This window comes from Monodelphis domestica, chromosome 1, assembly GCF_027887165.1.
Source record: "Monodelphis domestica isolate mMonDom1 chromosome 1, mMonDom1.pri, whole genome shotgun sequence".
Classification (NCBI taxonomy): Eukaryota; Metazoa; Chordata; class Mammalia; order Didelphimorphia; family Didelphidae; genus Monodelphis; species Monodelphis domestica.
This window is the reverse complement of record NC_077227.1, coordinates 568,477,087-568,495,029: the sequence shown is the minus strand read 5'-3', so window position 1 is coordinate 568,495,029 and position 17,943 is coordinate 568,477,087. Positions and strand designations below refer to the sequence as shown.

Genomic DNA, 17,943 nt, shown 5'->3' with positions numbered 1-17,943 from the left:
AGCCTCAAATTTTTTAATATTTTCCTGTGTTTTATGTTGCATGTTTTTTATGTTTTCCTGTGTTTTATCTTCAGATTTTTGTATAATTTTCTGTATCTTAGCTTCAGATTCTTGTATAATTTCTTGTATTTTAACTTTGTAATTTTGTGTTTTTCTGAATTTCAGCTTCAAATAATTTTTTTATGTTAGCATCTCTAAATACAGTACTGAGGAGTACAAAAATGACATTACCTAATAATATAAAAAATTGGAGGTATGCTGAATTCCTCAATGTCCCTAATTCTTCAACCACTATATAAATGTCAAAGAATGTAGTATATATATATATACATACATACATACACAAAGTATTTTCCAAGGGGCTTCACAAAACACGTGGGGATCAGGGCAAGGCCAAAACTCTCTTTAGATCCCCTTCACTCCTAATTAAGAGTAATCTAGGCAGTTATTCCCTGAGGGAAAGGGGATTCATAGTTAAACAGCTTTCCCTGTTCTGCCACTTTGGATTAAAAAAAATTTTTTTTTACTTAACTCTACAGCAGATCAAAATAAGCTAGTAAAAGCTGAACTTAGGGATAGTCACAGTAGAGAAAAGGTTTAGGTATATTAAAAAGATTGAGGGTATTTTGTCACAATCGACGTGGTCAGCAAAACTGTAATGGATAATTTTAGTGTTGTGACCTAAACTATATTAATTATTGGTTGCCATGGGTATCCCAAATAATAAAAAAAAATTTACCCAAGTCAGTCTGGAAATGTATGGTGATTTAATTGATATAGTGGAAAGAAATTTAAGAAGGAAGGAGAAGGAAAGGGTGTAGGATTTCTCCCACCTGGCTTGTGCCGGGTGGGAAGATTAGAGGCTCTAGAAGATAAGGTTTTGGAGAGTAAAAGAGGAAGGAATCAGCCTGAACTCCAAGAGAGCTCAGCCAAGATGCCTGAACCTGAATTAGCTCGAGGGCAAACTCACCACCAAAACTCAGACAAATAGCTGCCACCCCGCCAAGATGTCAGAACTCTTAGCACACTGCCAGCCAGACGCCTCTCCAGGATAAGAGCCTGAAGGGAGAAAGTGACGTGTTCTATATGGACGGTTTTATTTCACTTAAATGTGTCTCATCTGTACCAATGTTAGCTTAGCTTGATTTAGGACCGCCAAGGGTCTGTCTGCTTTTTCTGCACAAGTCTGTTGAAGGCTATTTTCTCAGATATATAATCCTTGAGTATGGTGCAGACATTCCTGACCTTGTTAAACTAAGTAGGGTGGAGCAATGTAGAGTTTCCAAGACCTGATTCTGTTAGATCAACTATCTCCATTGTTCCTAATCAGGAAACAGTTAAATCAGATCTTCTAAAGTACAGTCTGAGTAGGGTGGAGTATTTTTAAAATTCACACTACAAATATTATTCCTGCTACTAACCTTAAATCTACAATCCCATCTTATTAATTTTAGTAATATCTTTTCCTCACTTATTAAATTATGTAATTTATATACTTAATCAGAAAGATTGCCTTATTTTACCAAAATAATATAAAAACCCTATAAAGTATAAAAGCAGAAACAAAATCCACATCACAGGTTATTCAGGACTTTGTAAATCTTAAAGTGACCCTATCTCCTGTTTGTGGCCAGAAATTAAAATATCATCCAGCATTAAGTAAAATTCAAGTTTAAAAGTTTCAAAATTGAAATTAGCCCCCAAAATTCAAGATTAAAAATGCTTCTAAATTTCTTTAATTTTAAAACCTTTCACACACCTCAACCCCCTCCCCCCCCCCCCGGGAGGTTGAGATGCTAGGGATTTTGCAACTGTTTTCATTTTCCTTTTAACTACTTAAAAACCATTTGTTGTCATAGTAGTCTCTCGGTAACCGAGGATGACGATTGTCTTTGTGCGTTTTTGTGCACAAAGACACTGTGCGTGAAGATTTAAGTGGAAAAGTCGATGCACAGAGACAGTCCCACTCTCTCGGTGTTAGAAGCCTGGGTCCAGTGGCACGAAAAGTCATTACACCTGGAGACTTCCTCAGCTGCATTGGATGGCTGTGTTGTCCTTTGTGCTCCAACACGCCCTAAGCACTCCACAGTGCTTTGCTGCGTCACCATCTCAGCCGTTGAACCTTCTTGTTGGTTCCTTCCGCCTGTTCTGCCGAAGCAGTCTTCACATGCTGGGTGAGCAAAGCCCTAATTCACCAGGAGTCCAGGATGACCCGATGGCTACCCTCACAAGGTTTAGCCGGCCTGTCGAAGCCATTGCCCAGGGTGTGGCCACTGCCGCATGCTAGCAGCTACTGGGAGCCACAAGTGAGATTTGGGTGTCAGGTGAGGGTCAGAGGCTGGAGAGCTGCCCTAGGAGGGCACGACAAGCCCTCCATACCAAAGATATTACTCCTCCTTGAGCACCCCATACACCCCTTAAAAACCATAACCATGCTTAAATAGCTTAGGCTTTTTAATTCTATTAACTAGCATGGAAAAAAATAATGTTGCAACTGAGTCAGCTAATGTAAAGTCTGTAGATAAAAATTTGTTAAAATAATTTTTCTGATTTGTCTGAGTTGTAGCCTTAAATTAGTTTTGGGTACACATTTCATTTTCCTGAGTATTCATTGGCAATAACGACTCATTTACCATTGAACTTCTGTCTAAATCTATAGGAGAATGGATTAGCATTCCTAGTCACAAAGGTTTTCTTCTTATCTCCCTGTTTCCTGCTTTGAGGCTTCAAAATGTATGAACTTTACTGGTACTAGGGAGCCACTCAGTTTTCTATATAAACCTTATATATTAAAAATGCTGCTTAGACTATTATTTATGTGCAAGGTTTCCCTCATTTCTGGCACTGATACTTTGCCAGGTTTTCCTTATGACCTAAACTCTTCCTTTTAAGAAAAGGGGCTCCTTTGAATTTGTTTACTCATTCATAATGGCTAAAAATTTCTATCTGCCTTCAGGATTCCCATATTCTATGTCTTGTCTTCCTCATATGATTATAGAAAATTTGCTATTAACTGGAGAAAAGTGGGAAGTAACTTGAAATGAGGGAGAAAAGCTCCCAGAATTTGGAATATTAATGCCATGTGTAAATTGGCCATGATTAGCAGTCACCTGTAGAACTTGACATAAACTTAGCCCTTCCATTCGCCCTTGTGACTGTATCAATAACCAAGTTTCCTCCATTGAAATTCTTTTCCCACTTATCTTCTCATAAAATTCACCCTTAGATGACAATTCTCTCTAACCATGCTCAGGATTTAAAATAAATTTATCTTCTAATACTAACAATTATTTCTAGGCTCCATCATTGCTTTCCTAACTTCTGATACTACTTTGAGACAAACTAGCACTCTGGAATCTTTCCTGCAAATTCTCAAAATAACAGATGTTACTTTCAAAACTCTTAAGGTGAAATGCTCTCATTTTAAACTTTTCCTACTTCTACTAAATTTGGGGAATAGCTCTGTCCTTTCTAGGTTCTCTACTTAAAGTGACTTTGCTCAGGGTAAATAAAATGGCCAGTTTTATGTCTGCTACAGAAATATTTTTTAAGTCAATGAAAACGATGAGAAACAATATTTATCTGGATTCCATATCTTGGGATGCCTTCAGATTTTCTCATAAAGCAATTCTTCAGATTCTAGGCTGCAGGAAAATCTCGACCAGGCTTTTGGCTCCTAAGAATTGTCTTGAGGTGAAACTTAACTTTAATAGATTTAATAGATTTTAATCACTTCACCCATACTCCAGAACTGGGGTGGCAAGTTTCCTATGTGGGGAATTCCTTTTTCTATTAGTAGTCATGTGTCAATGATCATCAGAAATAATGTTCACAAAACAATTAGTTCTCTTTAGTTCTCTCCACTTAAAAAGTAAAATTAGTTATCAGTATTCACTGGTCTTTTAGAACAAAAACTTTTGTATTGTTATGGTTGCACTCTGGAAATTTACCTTAAAAATTCCAATTTAGGTTAGTCCATGATCCTTTTACTTTTTCAAAAACTAAAACCCATAACATTTTTCCTCCAAACACAAAACTTAGGGTTACTAAGGGAAAGCTTAAAAATTACCTTTAACCCTGAATATCTATACAATTCCTTTCCTTTTTTACCTTTTTTTAAATATTCTTATTTACTTTTGTCTCCAAATTTGCCTTTCATTTAGCCTTGCCTCAAAAAACCACTTTGGTCTAAGGCTAAAGTCACTCCTAGAGAGGAAATTTGTCAGTTTAAAAATGTCCAGGGTTTCCTTACCATTTAAAGCACTGCCTTTTCCCCAATATTTCTTGTCATTTACAACAATTCAATGACCAGTCGGTCTGTAGTTGACCATCCTAAAATGAACTTTCTTTACTTCAGAACTCACACACATGTGTTTCAGAAAAACCTTGCTATTTACTTAACAGCTTGAAAAAATGTGACATTATAGCACTCAAATAACCAAGTTAATACCTAGAATAAAATGCATCTTATTGCCAATATTAACTGCACTTGATACACAATATTTCACACATTAACCATACCAAAACTTTGGGAAGAAAAATTAGACCTTAAAATTAAGAATTTCTGGACCTCCTTTTGTCTCCTGCTGGATGTTCCCATATCCAGATCACCAGCTCCACTCTCGCCTCTTCAACTTTTGGGAGGAATTAATTTTAACAACTTTCAGAAATTATTTGCAAACCTTTAAATCGTAAGCATTTGAAATTATTGGCAAAGTCTCCATCTAAGAAATACATTAGATATATAAGCAAAACAACCACAGAAAATGAGTAAGAAATCCAGAACTTAAGTTCTTAAGCTTCTATTAGAAGCTTTTCCACAAAACTTTATAACCATTTAAACCTTAAGCCATGGCATCTGAATTCATGAAGAAACTTTCTCTATTTTAATCATCTTAAAGCAGTTACTCAGACTTTCAATTGAACCTCAGGCTCTCACACTCCAATTCAGCTTCCCATTTAAAGCTTTCAGCCAACCTTTCTGGCCTCTGAACTACTCTCCTTGCCCTCACCTCTGGCATAGACACTGCTGCACTCACACAGGCACCAACACAACCAAAATCTAGTTGAGCTCAGAGATTGTAGCCAGGTTGAACTAGACTCCATGTTGTCCAATATGCATTGGGGCCAGGCTCTGCCATCTCCTGCCATCTTCTCATCTTCCCTGCATTAGGCCCAAACTTTAAATCAGTCTTTTAGGTAGTTCCTTGGGCTGCTGGCCACCCCCACCTCAATTTTTGGGATCATAGACATGCTGTTACCCATGTCCAGCAGCCCCCGGGTACCTCTGAATGATGTAGCTCTCTGTGTACCCCACAGACTCCCACTTAACAACCCCTTAATTAAAGAGCAAGTCACTCCCAAATACACTAGATGCGAGTCCTACCTCTGAGAGCCATTTACTTGGCCCTCTGCTAACCGGACTCCTGACCCAACCCCTAACGGGTTGTTTGAGGTACCTTACATCTTGGGGGTCCTCCTTAGCAAGAGGGCTCAGGCAGCCAGGACTTTGGATCTCGGTGGGACCTCCATTAATGTTAACTAGAAAAAAATACAGAACTATTAAATAGTCAAAATCACTCTTTAATCAAGGGCAAAAGGGGTTTAGCACTAATAGGCAACTGCGCTGCAAAGTCCTCCAACACAGCAGTGTAAGCACTGCGACGAAGCTCAAAGTGTACAACGCAGTGGTCCTCAGCTTACTCCTGTATGGTTGTGAGACATGGACACTGTACCGGAAGCACATGAAACAGCTGGAGCAATTCCACCAATGCTCCCTTCGGTCAATCATGAGGATCCGATGGCAGGACCGAATCACCAACCAGGAAGTCCTCAACAGAGCCAACTCCACCAGCATTGAAGTCATGGTCCTCCAAACCCAGCTATGATGGCCTGGACATGTCATCCACATGGACCCACAGCGAATACCAAGACAGGTATTCTATGGTGAACTGTCAGCTGGACTCAGGAAACAAGGCCGACCAAAGAAAAGATTCAAGGATCAGCTAAAGTCCAACTTGAAGTGGGCTGGCATTACACCAAAGCAACTAGAACTCGCTGCCTATGACAGAAGCAGCTGGCGAACCCACATTAACCATGCTGCCACCACCTTTGAAGATGAGCGATGTCGACATCTTGCCGCTGCGCGTGAACACCGACACCAGGCTACAACCGCATCTCCCGTAACAACTGGTGTCCCATGCCCCATCTGCCCCAAACTCTGCACCTCAGTCTTTGGACTTCAAAGCCATATGAGGATACATCAATAGATGATAATGCACAAAGACAATTGTCATTCTCGGTAACGAGAGACTACTACTAATAGCACTTACCTCATACATTGTTGTGAGGATCAAGTAAGATAATATTTGTAAAGCACTTGGCACAGTGCCTAGGGTTAATGAGTGCTGTGTGTTTGCTGTTAGCTATGGTTAAAATGAAGTTAATCACTTTCTTACATTCATGATGTTTTTAGGGTTCTTTGGAGCATTTTTCAGCTTTACCATGTAAACCTTAAAATTTCACAGACTTATGAATGTTAAAAATTTTACTCCACATTGAGGAATCCTCCAATTCCCTACTAGAAATAATTCCCTACCAGACAGTGAGAACTCTACTTGAATGTGAGAACTCCTTGCTATGGGAGGATCTCTACCCCATCCCTACTTGGGACTGCTTTAGGGGAGAAAACTCCTTGCTAAACAAAGAAAGTACTTGGACCCATGCTTATAATAAAAGCAAGGAGTTCTTTGAGCCAGGCCTATTTTTAGAATTGATACAATGGGATGCTAGGTACCTAAAAGGGTCGGGCAAGTTTTCCCTTGATGAGATTAGTTGACTCAGCTGTGTTTTCTCTAGTTCAGACTTATTGAGGAGATTGGTCAACACAGCAGCATTTTTTCTGATTCAGACTTACTGAGGAGATTGGTCCACTTAGCAGGAATTTAGATGGGCAGTCCTTTGGAAAGTGTCTACAGTGATTGGTAGATGTAGGGACTTAGGGGAGGTGACATGGGAGAAAAACCCCTATATAAAAAAAAGCAGAATCTCTTGAGATATCCTTTTGGAGAAATCCTTTTGGAGGATCTCTGATGAGAATCGCTTTGGAAGAATCTCTTGAGAGAGGCTCTGGAGAAGGGAAGCTCTTGGAGGACAATCTCTAAGGAGGTCTCGCTGGAGCTCCTTTAAGGGGACTCTGTCCCTCTGGAGGCTCTGGAGAGAGGCCCTTTGGAACAGTCTCTGGCTGGAAGGCTCTCTGGTGAAGTCAGCTGAGATGGAGCTGACCTGGTGTTACTAGAATCCTTGCTTAGGCAGACCTTGTGGTGAGTGTTAAAAGACTGACTGACTGATCTCTCTCTCTCTTAAGACTCAGGTCTAGGCCATGTTGGCTTAAGGCCCTTCATACTTATTTCCTTTTTTCTCTCTTTCTCTCTTTTCTTTAATTCCACATTTGTATTAATTAAAATCTCTATAAAACCCAGTTGACTTAGGTATTTGAATAATTGGGAATGTTTCCCTGGCGACCACCTTATATTTGGTTTAAAACCAAGACACTGTAGTGAAACATATTTTCTGCGGTCAAATTTACTCACCCTCTCTTATATCTATCACAATTTATATCTTCCACCATTTTAACTCACTACAGTTTATGGGCTTCACTATTTTAAATCTCACAACCAACACAAGTATGAGGATGTTTATATTTCTCTTGTATATCCACACTGACAATTTGTCTTTCATTATCTTTGTCTGTTTGGATATAAAGTGAAATCTGAGTGTTGTTTTATTTGCTTTCTGCCTTCCAACTTCTCTCCCAAAAAAACCTACAGATTTTTATTTCTTTTTGTTTGTTTTTACATTGTTCATTCTTCTTCAGTGGCCATCATTAAAACAAAAAATTATTTTTAAAATTAAGGTGTGGGGGGAGGAAATAAAAAATCCGCAAAATCATTCACCATATCTAAAAAATCTGACACATGTAAAGTCCATACCTGTGAACAACCCACCTCTGCAAAGAAGTGGGCAGAAATGTCTTCTTACATATTTCCTTTGGGGCCAACCTTGTTCTTTAATCATTTCACAGTATTTATCTTCATTTTTTTTTAGTGGTTCTGTCATTTGCATGGTTGTCCTGTATATTTTTTTCCTATCTCTGCTTACTTTACCTGGCATTAGTTCATGTAAGTCTTTCCATGCTTTTCTTTATTCATCATGCTTGTCATTCTTGTAATTTCCATTATTCTTATTAACAATTTACATTATATTTTAAATATTGTTGATCATTTGCTTCTCTTTGGTTGAAAACTGTAACCTTTGATTATTTATCTCTTGGGGAATGACTCTTTTTCTTAGATGAATTTGTTTCAATCTTTTATACATCTTTTCCAAGGGTATTTAATAGAAAGGGGTTTGGGGGGGGGGGGTGGATTGTCCATGCAGCGATTTTCACAGTCTGATTTTGTCCTTTAAGTTTTTTTGAATAAAATGCCCGTGTGTGTGTGTGTGTGTGTGTGTGTGTGTGTGTGTGTATCAGAAGCATCTTATAAAAGGTAGAATGTTGAATATTGTGTAAAAAATCTTGGCTATTTTAGCTTTCCAGTTGTTTGAAGAATGTTATTGAAATATTTTGTATTATGTGGGTTACACTAGTAGATAAATTTATTCAGTCAGTGCCTTGAGACCTAAATATTGCTTCTTCTCTTTTTCAGCAATGCTGTATGCATATTTTATCTGGTTCTTCGAGCTCTGGACACTGTGGAAGATGACATGACAATCAGTATGGAAAAAAAGGTCACAATGTTGAAAAATTTTCATTCCTACTTGTACCAGCCAGATTGGAGTTACATGGAAAGCAATGAAAAGGATCGGCAAGTCTTAGAAGACTTCTCAACGGTATTAGAATTTTTTTTTAATCCCTTATCTTCCATCTTAGAATCAGTATTGTGTGTTGGTTCTAAGGCAGAAGAATAGAAAGGGCTAGGCAATGTTGGTTAAGTCACTTGCCCAGGGTCACATAGCTAGGAAGTATCTGAGGCCAGATTTGAACTCAGGAGCCACACTGATATGGGCATGATTCTGGAGAGATGAATACTGCCAATACTAAAAGCCACTGATTGTAAATGTCAGGTTGAAGTGAATCTCTCTCTAGCTAAACTTCCAGCTGAAGAAGAAATTTTGAATGCTTTCTGACTTTTCTTGTGTGACAAAATGTCTGGTACTGATTCCATTCCAGCAAAAATCTATAAGGCAGGGGGTCTGTTGCTTATACAAAAGTTGAAATCATCTGGGTTATATGGCAAGGGGAGATTTTCCCAGGAGATAATGAAGATGTCTCCATTGTCTCTTTCTATAAAAGAAAGAAAATAGTCCTGTGACAATGAGAGTGGGCTTCAGAAGAGGCCAAGGAACAGTCAGTATAGGTATGCTGCTTGACAACTCGAGGAGTAGAACAAAGGTCTGTATACAATATTCATCAAATTGAAAAAGGCCTTTGATTTAATCAGTCATGTCATGAGAATAGCATGACAAAATGTGGTTGCCCAGAGAAGTTCATATTATATGCCTGCTCCAAGATGGGATGTTTGCATGTGTTATGGATAATGGGTGGTGCTCTAAAGTTTTCCCAATTACCAGTGGAGGGAAGGAGAGTTATGTGTTTGCTCCCATATGTTTTAGCATGATATTTTCTGAGATGTTGTTAAATGCCTTAAATGAGGATGAAAAACGGCATCAGGGTCAGCTATAACACTGATAGTAAATAATTTAACTTGAAAAGGCTATAGGGGACAGCTGAGTAGCTCAGTGGATTGAGAGCCAGGCCTAGAGATGGGAGGTTCTGGGTTCAGATCTGGCCTCAGACATTTCCCAGCTGTGTGACCCTGGGCAAGTCACTTCACCCCCATTGCCTAGCCCTTACCAATATTCTGCCTTGTAATACACAGTATTGATTCCAAGAAGGTAAGGATTTTAAAAAAAGAAAAGAAAAGGCTACAAACCAAAACTAAAGTTAAGGGGAGAGTTGTGCATTAATTTTTGTTCTTGGATGATTCTGCATTCAGTGCAGCCTCTGAGACTGAAATGCAACAGAGCATGGATTGATTCTCTGCTGCTTGTGCTGATTTTGGCCTGGCAATTAATATGAACAACACAGGTTCTTCATTAGCTAGTACCACACCATCTCTATGTAGAACTATGGTTACAGTAAATGGAGACATTTTGAATATTGTGTCTAAGTTAACTTACCTTGACAGTACACTTTCCAGAAATCCACATAGATGATGAGGTTGATGCATGCAATGCCAGAGCTAGCTCAGTGTTTGGAAGGTCACTAAAGGAAAGTATGGGAGAGAAAAGGTATTGGGCTGCCTAAGGCAAACTGAAAGTCTACAGAACTGCTTTGCTGACCTCATTTGTTGTATCTGTAAGGAATTAAATTTAGGGGTTGGACTAAATATGTGAGGATTCTAAAATAATCTTGTCACCAATTGAAAACATTATAGCTTAAGTCAAAATGATTTTTAATAGCTTTCATTTACAAAAAGGGCAGAAAGAGTGAAAATAGAGAAATTCAAAAAGAAAGTAGAGAAGATATCCACCCTCTCACATTAAATTTCTGGTTGTTTCTGTGCTTGGCTCAGCCAGGCAGAGCTTGTTAACCTTCCACTGAAGGATCCAGAGTTCCACCCACATGGCTTCCTAGAAGAAGGGAAGGCCTCCCAGAAACTAATCTCTCTCCAGACATCAGGAAAGGAAGGCCAGCTACTCACTCACCCAAGAGGTAGTCCAAGACCTAAGTTACCTCCAAGAGGCAGGTCACCAGTCGAAGACTACAGCCCTTAGCCAAAAATGTTCAGGACTTTTATAGTCCTTTCTTGTCCCTTCTCCTCTTCACAGGGGATAATTACAGCTTCCAAATTGCCTAGCACTGCCCAGGGGGTCAGTGTCTGTGGGATCCACTTCTCATCCTCTGAAGGTATCAACTTTTTATCATGGGATTCACAAGTTTCTGATTGGTTTAAAAGGGTGGAGCTCTCCAAGTAAGTTACTTGTGAATTCTCTTACTTGTGGCTTACAAAGTGTTAAGTAGGGGTGTTTTCAGTTTTGGCTGATGTTAGACAAATAAGTCTGATTCACACTTCACATATGCCTTGAAACCTAGAGTGTCTGTCAGCACCATGCCTGGAAACTGAACTGTTTCCATTTGAACTGTCTAAGGAAGATTTTGAAGCTCTGACAAGTTAAGGTGGTAGATACTGAGGTCCTTTCTTGAGCTTAAACTGCCAAGCATTCAAAACTCTTCTGTAGAGAGCACAATTCTGTTGGGAGGGTGGGGCACTTTGTTTGAATATCAAACATATATTTGCCTAATACTATTTTATAGAAAACTCATCCAAGATAACTCACACATAACTAGTTTTTGCCATTCCCCAATTTGATTAACATCCCCACAAAAAAAAAAAAAGATTCTGTAAATATTTTTGTACTTGTAGATTTGTTTCCTTTTTTAAAAATTTCCTTGGGGCTACAGATTTAGTAGTGGTATTACTGAGTCATATGGCATAGTTTTATATATCCCTTTGGGCAGATTGTTCTTTAAGCATAATTAATTAGCTGCAGTTCAGTCCATCTGTTTTTTTTATTCAATTTTGCCCCTAACCAGTGTCAATGTTCATTTTTCAAATTTAATGCCTATTTGTGGCATTAAATAAATGTAAGGCATGAAAAATTATTGTTGTAATATGTTAAACATTTCCCAAAACTGCCAAAGTGTTAGGAAAATCTAACACAGAGGTTTAACCATGTCACCCTCTTACCTCAGTAAAATCTAATAATTTCCATTTAATGCCCATGATTAAACAAACTCCTCTGATAGGCTTTTAAAGTTCATTATAATCAAGTGGTAGCCTACTTTTTTAATCTTGTGGTGGTTCTCTTTTGTCCTTCAAAACTGGCCTTCTTACTCTCACTCATACGTGGTGTTTCGTCTCTTCTCTCCATATCTTTGCACTGACCATTTCTGTCTGGAATGTAATTCCCTCCTCACCTCACTTCTCTGGTCTCATCTCTTTATTTTTATAGAACTCTTTCTATATTTTATGTATAAAAGGCCTCTCACTTTCTTGTCACTCTCTTCTTAATCTCTTATAATCTATCTAGCTTCCTGTCTCATCATTTGTGGGAACGGTTGTCTGCAAAGTAACTAATTATCCCCTAATTGACCAAATTCTCCTTAGCCTCTATTCAGCCTGTTGATCACTTTCTCCTTGACATTCTCTAGGTTTTCAGGACCTCACTCTCTCCTGGTTCTACTAACTGTTAGACCACGTATTGGTCTTATTTGCTAGATTATCAACATTAGGCCCTTTAACTATCAGGTTCCCCCAAGATTCTGTTAGGCCCTCTTCTATTCTTTTTCACTTGGTGATCTCATTACCTCCCATAAATTTAATTATCATATCTGTGCTATTGAGCCACAGAATTTACCTGTTCTGCCCTAACTTTCTGCTAACCTCCTGTTTCTTATCTCCAACTATTTGTCTTATATTTCGAATTGGTGGTCTAGGAAACACCTTAAACACAGCATGTCCAAAACTGAACTCATTATCTTCCCCCTTGAAACTTTCCTCCCACTTCTTAAATTCCCTGTTACTGTTGAGGACTTAAATTCCCTGTTACTGTTGTTCCTATAAGGCTTACTACCTAGGTATCATCTCAGTTTCTCACTTTCTCTCACTTCCTGTATCCAATTTGTTGCCAAGAACTATCTACTCACGATTTGTGGCATCTTTGCAACATTCCTTGAATATGCCCCTTTCTCTCCTCTGATACTGTTACTTCCCTGATCCCACCTATCTCTCATTACCTCATGTGTTGACTGCCTGCCTGCCTTAAATCTCCTCCCATTCCAATCCATTCTCCAGCCACTAAGTGGTTTTCCTAAAGCCTAGGTCAGACCATATCACCCCCTTCCCTGACCTTAATAATGACTCCCTATAACTTTACAATCAAATAAAATGCATCTATTTCATTTTTTTTAACCTTACTCTTAAACACGAATTCTTTGACCCAGTGACTGATCTTCTTGCTGCTCTGCTAACAGAACAAAATGCTTGTTCATATTTTCTCTGGTTCTCCCCCATCTCTTCCTTTGGCTTACTTGGCTTCCTTTAAAGTTCCAACTAAAATCCTATTTTATACAGAAAGCCTTTCCTAATCCCTTTTAATTCTAGTGGTTCTCTTTTAATTATTTCCTAAATTTCTGATATAGCTTTTTTTTTGTACATATTTGTTTGTTGTCTCCTCCATGAAACTATGTACTCCTTGAGGTCCAGGGTCGTTTGCTTTTTTTTTTTTTAACCACCAGCCCTTAGCATAATTCCTGGCATAAAATAGATGCTTAATAAATTTTTACTGACTGATTGTCCTCAGGTGCTAGTTCCCACTTTCACCTCCCCCCCCCATGATCTCCTATATTTTCCATATATCTGTATATGAACTTATTTATCTTTTTTTTAATTAGACTGTATTTATGCAATATGTCTGGAAGGTTTGGGGATGTTTCACTTTTTGTCTTTATATCTCCAGTATATAGCACATAGTAGATGATAGATTTATTTTATATAGTTTTTTTTTTGGTTTGTTTTTCTTTCTTGTAAACCCCTACCTTCTGTCTTAGAGTTGATACTGAGTATGGGTTATATGATTTGCCTAGGGTCACACAGCTTGGTAGTGTCTGAGGCTAGATTTTAACCCAGGATCTCATGTTTCCAGACCTGGTGCTGTATACATGAGCTACCTAGCTGTATACATGAGCTGCCCCTATTTTATATAGTGTTTTAAAATTTCTAAACTGCTTTCCTCAAAATTGTGAGGCAAGCTACACAAATATTGTCTCAATTTTAAAGTTGAAGAAATTTGAGAGCTTGTGACTTGACTAGTTATATATGCCTTGCAAGTGATAGATTTAGGACTTGAAGTTCACTTTTCTTTAAACTAAATTAATTGCCCCTCTCAGCATTCTATTGAATTCCTCCTTTCTAGGAATTTTCTTTGTAGAATGATATAAAGAGATCTAAAATGAAAGGGTTGGACTTAGATAACTTTTACCTGTGACTCTGTGAAAGATAATACCTGGTGTATGCATACCTTGGTGAATATGTACTTCATGACCACATTATGAATCTGGAGTTTTGTAGGCTCAGGGATTCATTTTGATAAGTGCCCACTGATAGTGAAAAGGCTCTTTCAAATTGACCAACAGTCAAACTCACAATCATGATTGATAAACTAGAATTTCAGTTTATTACTTTATAGAGGTTGACATATCAAGAAGAACCACCAATGCTAATAATGTGAATTTCTTTTTGGTGGTAAATCTGAGGAAACCAAATTTCAAAAAATTAATTAGAAGTTGACAAGCAAAAAAAAAATGGCAAGCATACAGTTTACCCATCCAGAGATAGATAATTTAAAGGGAAGTTTGCATTGTTAGAATTTCATTCTCTAGGGATAATTGTTTATAGAACCTCTAATGATTGCCTGGAGATATGGTATATTCTCTCCTCAGTAATGCTAGAAAAACTGCCATTTTTTCTTTAGGAGTTTTCTAATTTCTAGACTCCTTGTAGACCTCCATTCTCTTATTATGACAGTATCTTATTATTATAACACAACAGTTGAGTATATAGCAGTGTTGTATTATCTTCTTATATCCTTTCTGAGAAAATTATAGGAGTTAACTTGGTTCATTTGACTACCTTTGGAAGATTTGTAAATCTTCTCTGAGTAGGTTTCTTCTGATATTTGGCTAATCACCTTTATGTTCATTTTTATTAATATCAGTTTTGGGGAAAATTTTATTGATGTTCCTTTACATTATTAACACTTTTTCTAACACTCTACACATCTGTCAAAGAACCTTCCTTTTTAACAAACCAATACAATATTGACACTTAGAGTAACATTTATTAAACCTTTTCAGTTGTTGGAGATAAAATATTTTGGAACTTATAGCATCCTGGCTACACATGATTCTCTATGATAATTTTGCAGATAAGAAAAATGTTAAAAGAATTATTTCTAAAATTGTACAGAGGAATGGTGATTTCATTTTTTGTTAATTAATGATATTTCTACAAGGAGCAATCCTTTACCAGTGTTCTCATTGATCCCTGTGTATGTTGTTAAATTGAAAACAAAACAAAACAAAACACAGAACTATTAAATAGTCAGAAAAACTAAGTCTTTAATCAGGATAGGGACAAGTCCAATATTTGGCCCTTTACTCGGAACCTGGTGCCAAAACTTTTACTGGGTCTACACCTGGGACTCTGGGGACAATATCCCTGGGAGTGACATCCAAGCTAAGAGGAGGACTCCAAGGAGCCATTAAAGTTGGGAAGATTAAATGCTTTTCTAGGGGACCATAGGGACTAAAGATGAGAGGGATAGTTGATTGGCTTTACCGGGTCAAGAAGGAAAATGAGGAGTTCTAGACTGGAATAACAGTGTGGGGTTGATGCTTTACCATGGACACAAAAGGGAAAGACATAGCCAAAGACTGGGCTACCTTGGTAAAGGATTTTGGCCTAAGGGGAGAAACCATTGGGGCAAGAGAGATACTTAACACCTGATGGGATTAGCCATCCCCACTTAAACTACTTTAGGATTTGTTGTTAGTCTGAGACTAAAGAGATTGTATTTTCCCTCGGGGCTTTCACCTTCAAGCTACATGAACTGGGAGTCATTAACTCTTACTACATTACAATTTTGGGGACTTCTAGATTCCATGCTGACAATGTAAATTTTAATCGCTGATTCTGTTATATGTATACTCATGTTAAGGGAAGAAAAGGCAGAAAAGATGTGCTATATATCAGTATCTACCTAAGATATTTACATTTCTTTGTTTTATAGTATATAAACAATTTTCACTACTTCTCAACTCTTCTCAAATATATCAACTACTCTCTAAAATATACACCAAAATAGAAATAACTAGGAATTAGGAAGAAAAAATATGTGTTTACTGGCTTAAACACACAAATTCCATTCAAATATTTATTGAGCTTTTTTATATATACCCAGCCTATTGCCTAGGTACCCAAGCCTATTGCACAGGTACCATGTGCAATTTAAGAGAAGTAGAAAACAGAGTTTCTGATCTTAATATAGTTTAGAATTTTGTTAAGTAGTATTTATGCAAATATTGGAGAATGTCATAAGAAATAATGTAATTAAATGAAAAGTTTGGGATTCACCTAAGCACTATAGAAAGGGATCAGGATGAAGTGATTTGCTTTTTATAGAAGGAATTTGATTTGTTCTTCCTACAACATACAAATATTTTTAGTAGCTATTTATTTGGGGGGTTATGAGGAATTATATATAATGGTATTTTATCCAAATTAAAGTATCAGTTCAATGATTCTCTTGCTTACCTCCTGTCCTGGCCTCACCTCACCCCAGTCCTTTCCAAAAGTAAAATTAAGTTACTTACTTCAATGGTGGGATGCAAAGTAAGATGGCATCCGTGACCTGAAAGAAGCAATAGGAAGGGGAAATGATGCATTTACCAAAAAACCTCAAACTATATAATACATAATATAGAGGAAAGTGTTGGATTTGAAGTTCACTGTAATATCTTTCAGCCTAGGTAGATTATGATGGCTATTGTCCACTAGTCCTCAAATCATTCTCCTTTTCCATTCAGTTCAAGGAGTTCACTCCCAGCTCAGTGACTTTCCTCTTCTCCCCAGTTCCTGCCCTTTATACCAGGAACTTCATTAGGCAGATTGATATTCTCTCAAATACCCCAACCTTCATATTCCTCAGTTTTCTCAAATCCAGTAATTCGTTCCTCTATTACATCTTAGTCAACATAGGGATGGTCATATTCTGGAACTTAAGGTTACTCACAAGTGTTCTCTTTCCTTAGTTAAAAGTTGATCTCTTCCTATTTGACCTTAATTTCTTATCATTCAATCCTTCCCAGTCTGGCCCCTCTTAAAACTATTCTTTTCCTTCATCAGGACCTCCAGACTCTTCATTCTTCAATATTTGATTTTTGCTCTGTCTTCACTATGCCTATTTCCTGAACTCAGTTTTATAGTTAACCAGTTCAGTCCTATGTGGATCTATTTTGTGAATCTCTCACCTCTTTGTCCTGTTGCCACTTATCCTTAGGCAGATTTTGCACAGAATTACTTCCACTTTCAGTTCCCTCTGCCTCTACTTTCTTCATGCTAGTAAATTCTGCTGAAGGAAGTTATATAAGTGTCAACTGGGTAGAGTAAAGAAATTTTAAAAAATTAATTTTAAAATATTTTTCCATGGTTACATGATTCATGTTCTTTCCCTCCCCCCTCCCAGAGATGGCAAGCAATTCCACTGGGTTTTACATGTATTATCATTTGATACCTATTTCTATATTATTCATTTTTGTACTAAAGTAATTTTTAAAAACCAAAATCTCACATCCTATACCCATACAAACAAGTGATAAATCATATCTTTTTCCTCTGTGTTTCTACTCCCACAGTTCTTTCTCTCGATGTGGATAGCATTCTTTCTAATAAGTCCCTCAGGCTTGTCCTGGATCATTGTACTGTTATTAGTAGCAAACACTTTATTACATTTGATTGTCCCACAATGTTTCAGTTTCTGTGTACAATGTTCTCCTGCTTCTGCTCACTTCACTCTGCATTAGTCCATGGAGGTCTTTCCAGTTTATATAGAAATCAAGCAAGGAATGATGATTCCTTATAGCACAATAGTATTCCATCACCATCATATATCACAATTTGTTCAGCTATTCCCCAATCAAGGGACATCCCATCATTTTCCAATTTTTTGCCACCACAAAGAGCACACTATGAATATTTTTGTATAATGCTTTTTTATTATCTCTTTGGGGTACAAATCTAGTAGTGGTATTGCTGGATC

General features: G+C 37.6%; 1 protein-coding gene across 2 annotated transcripts in view; it reads left to right on the top strand.

Annotated features, from left to right (window-relative positions):
• Window positions 1–17,943, top strand: part of FDFT1 (farnesyl-diphosphate farnesyltransferase 1) — a 67,661-nt gene that overhangs the window by 23,738 nt on the left and 25,980 nt on the right. For both annotated transcript variants that reach the window (XM_001372403.5, XM_007476239.3), the window contains one exon: window positions 8,709–8,892. In XM_001372403.5, coding sequence (XP_001372440.1) covers window positions 8,709–8,892 — 184 coding nt within the window. The remainder of the gene's footprint in view (window positions 1–8,708; window positions 8,893–17,943) is intronic.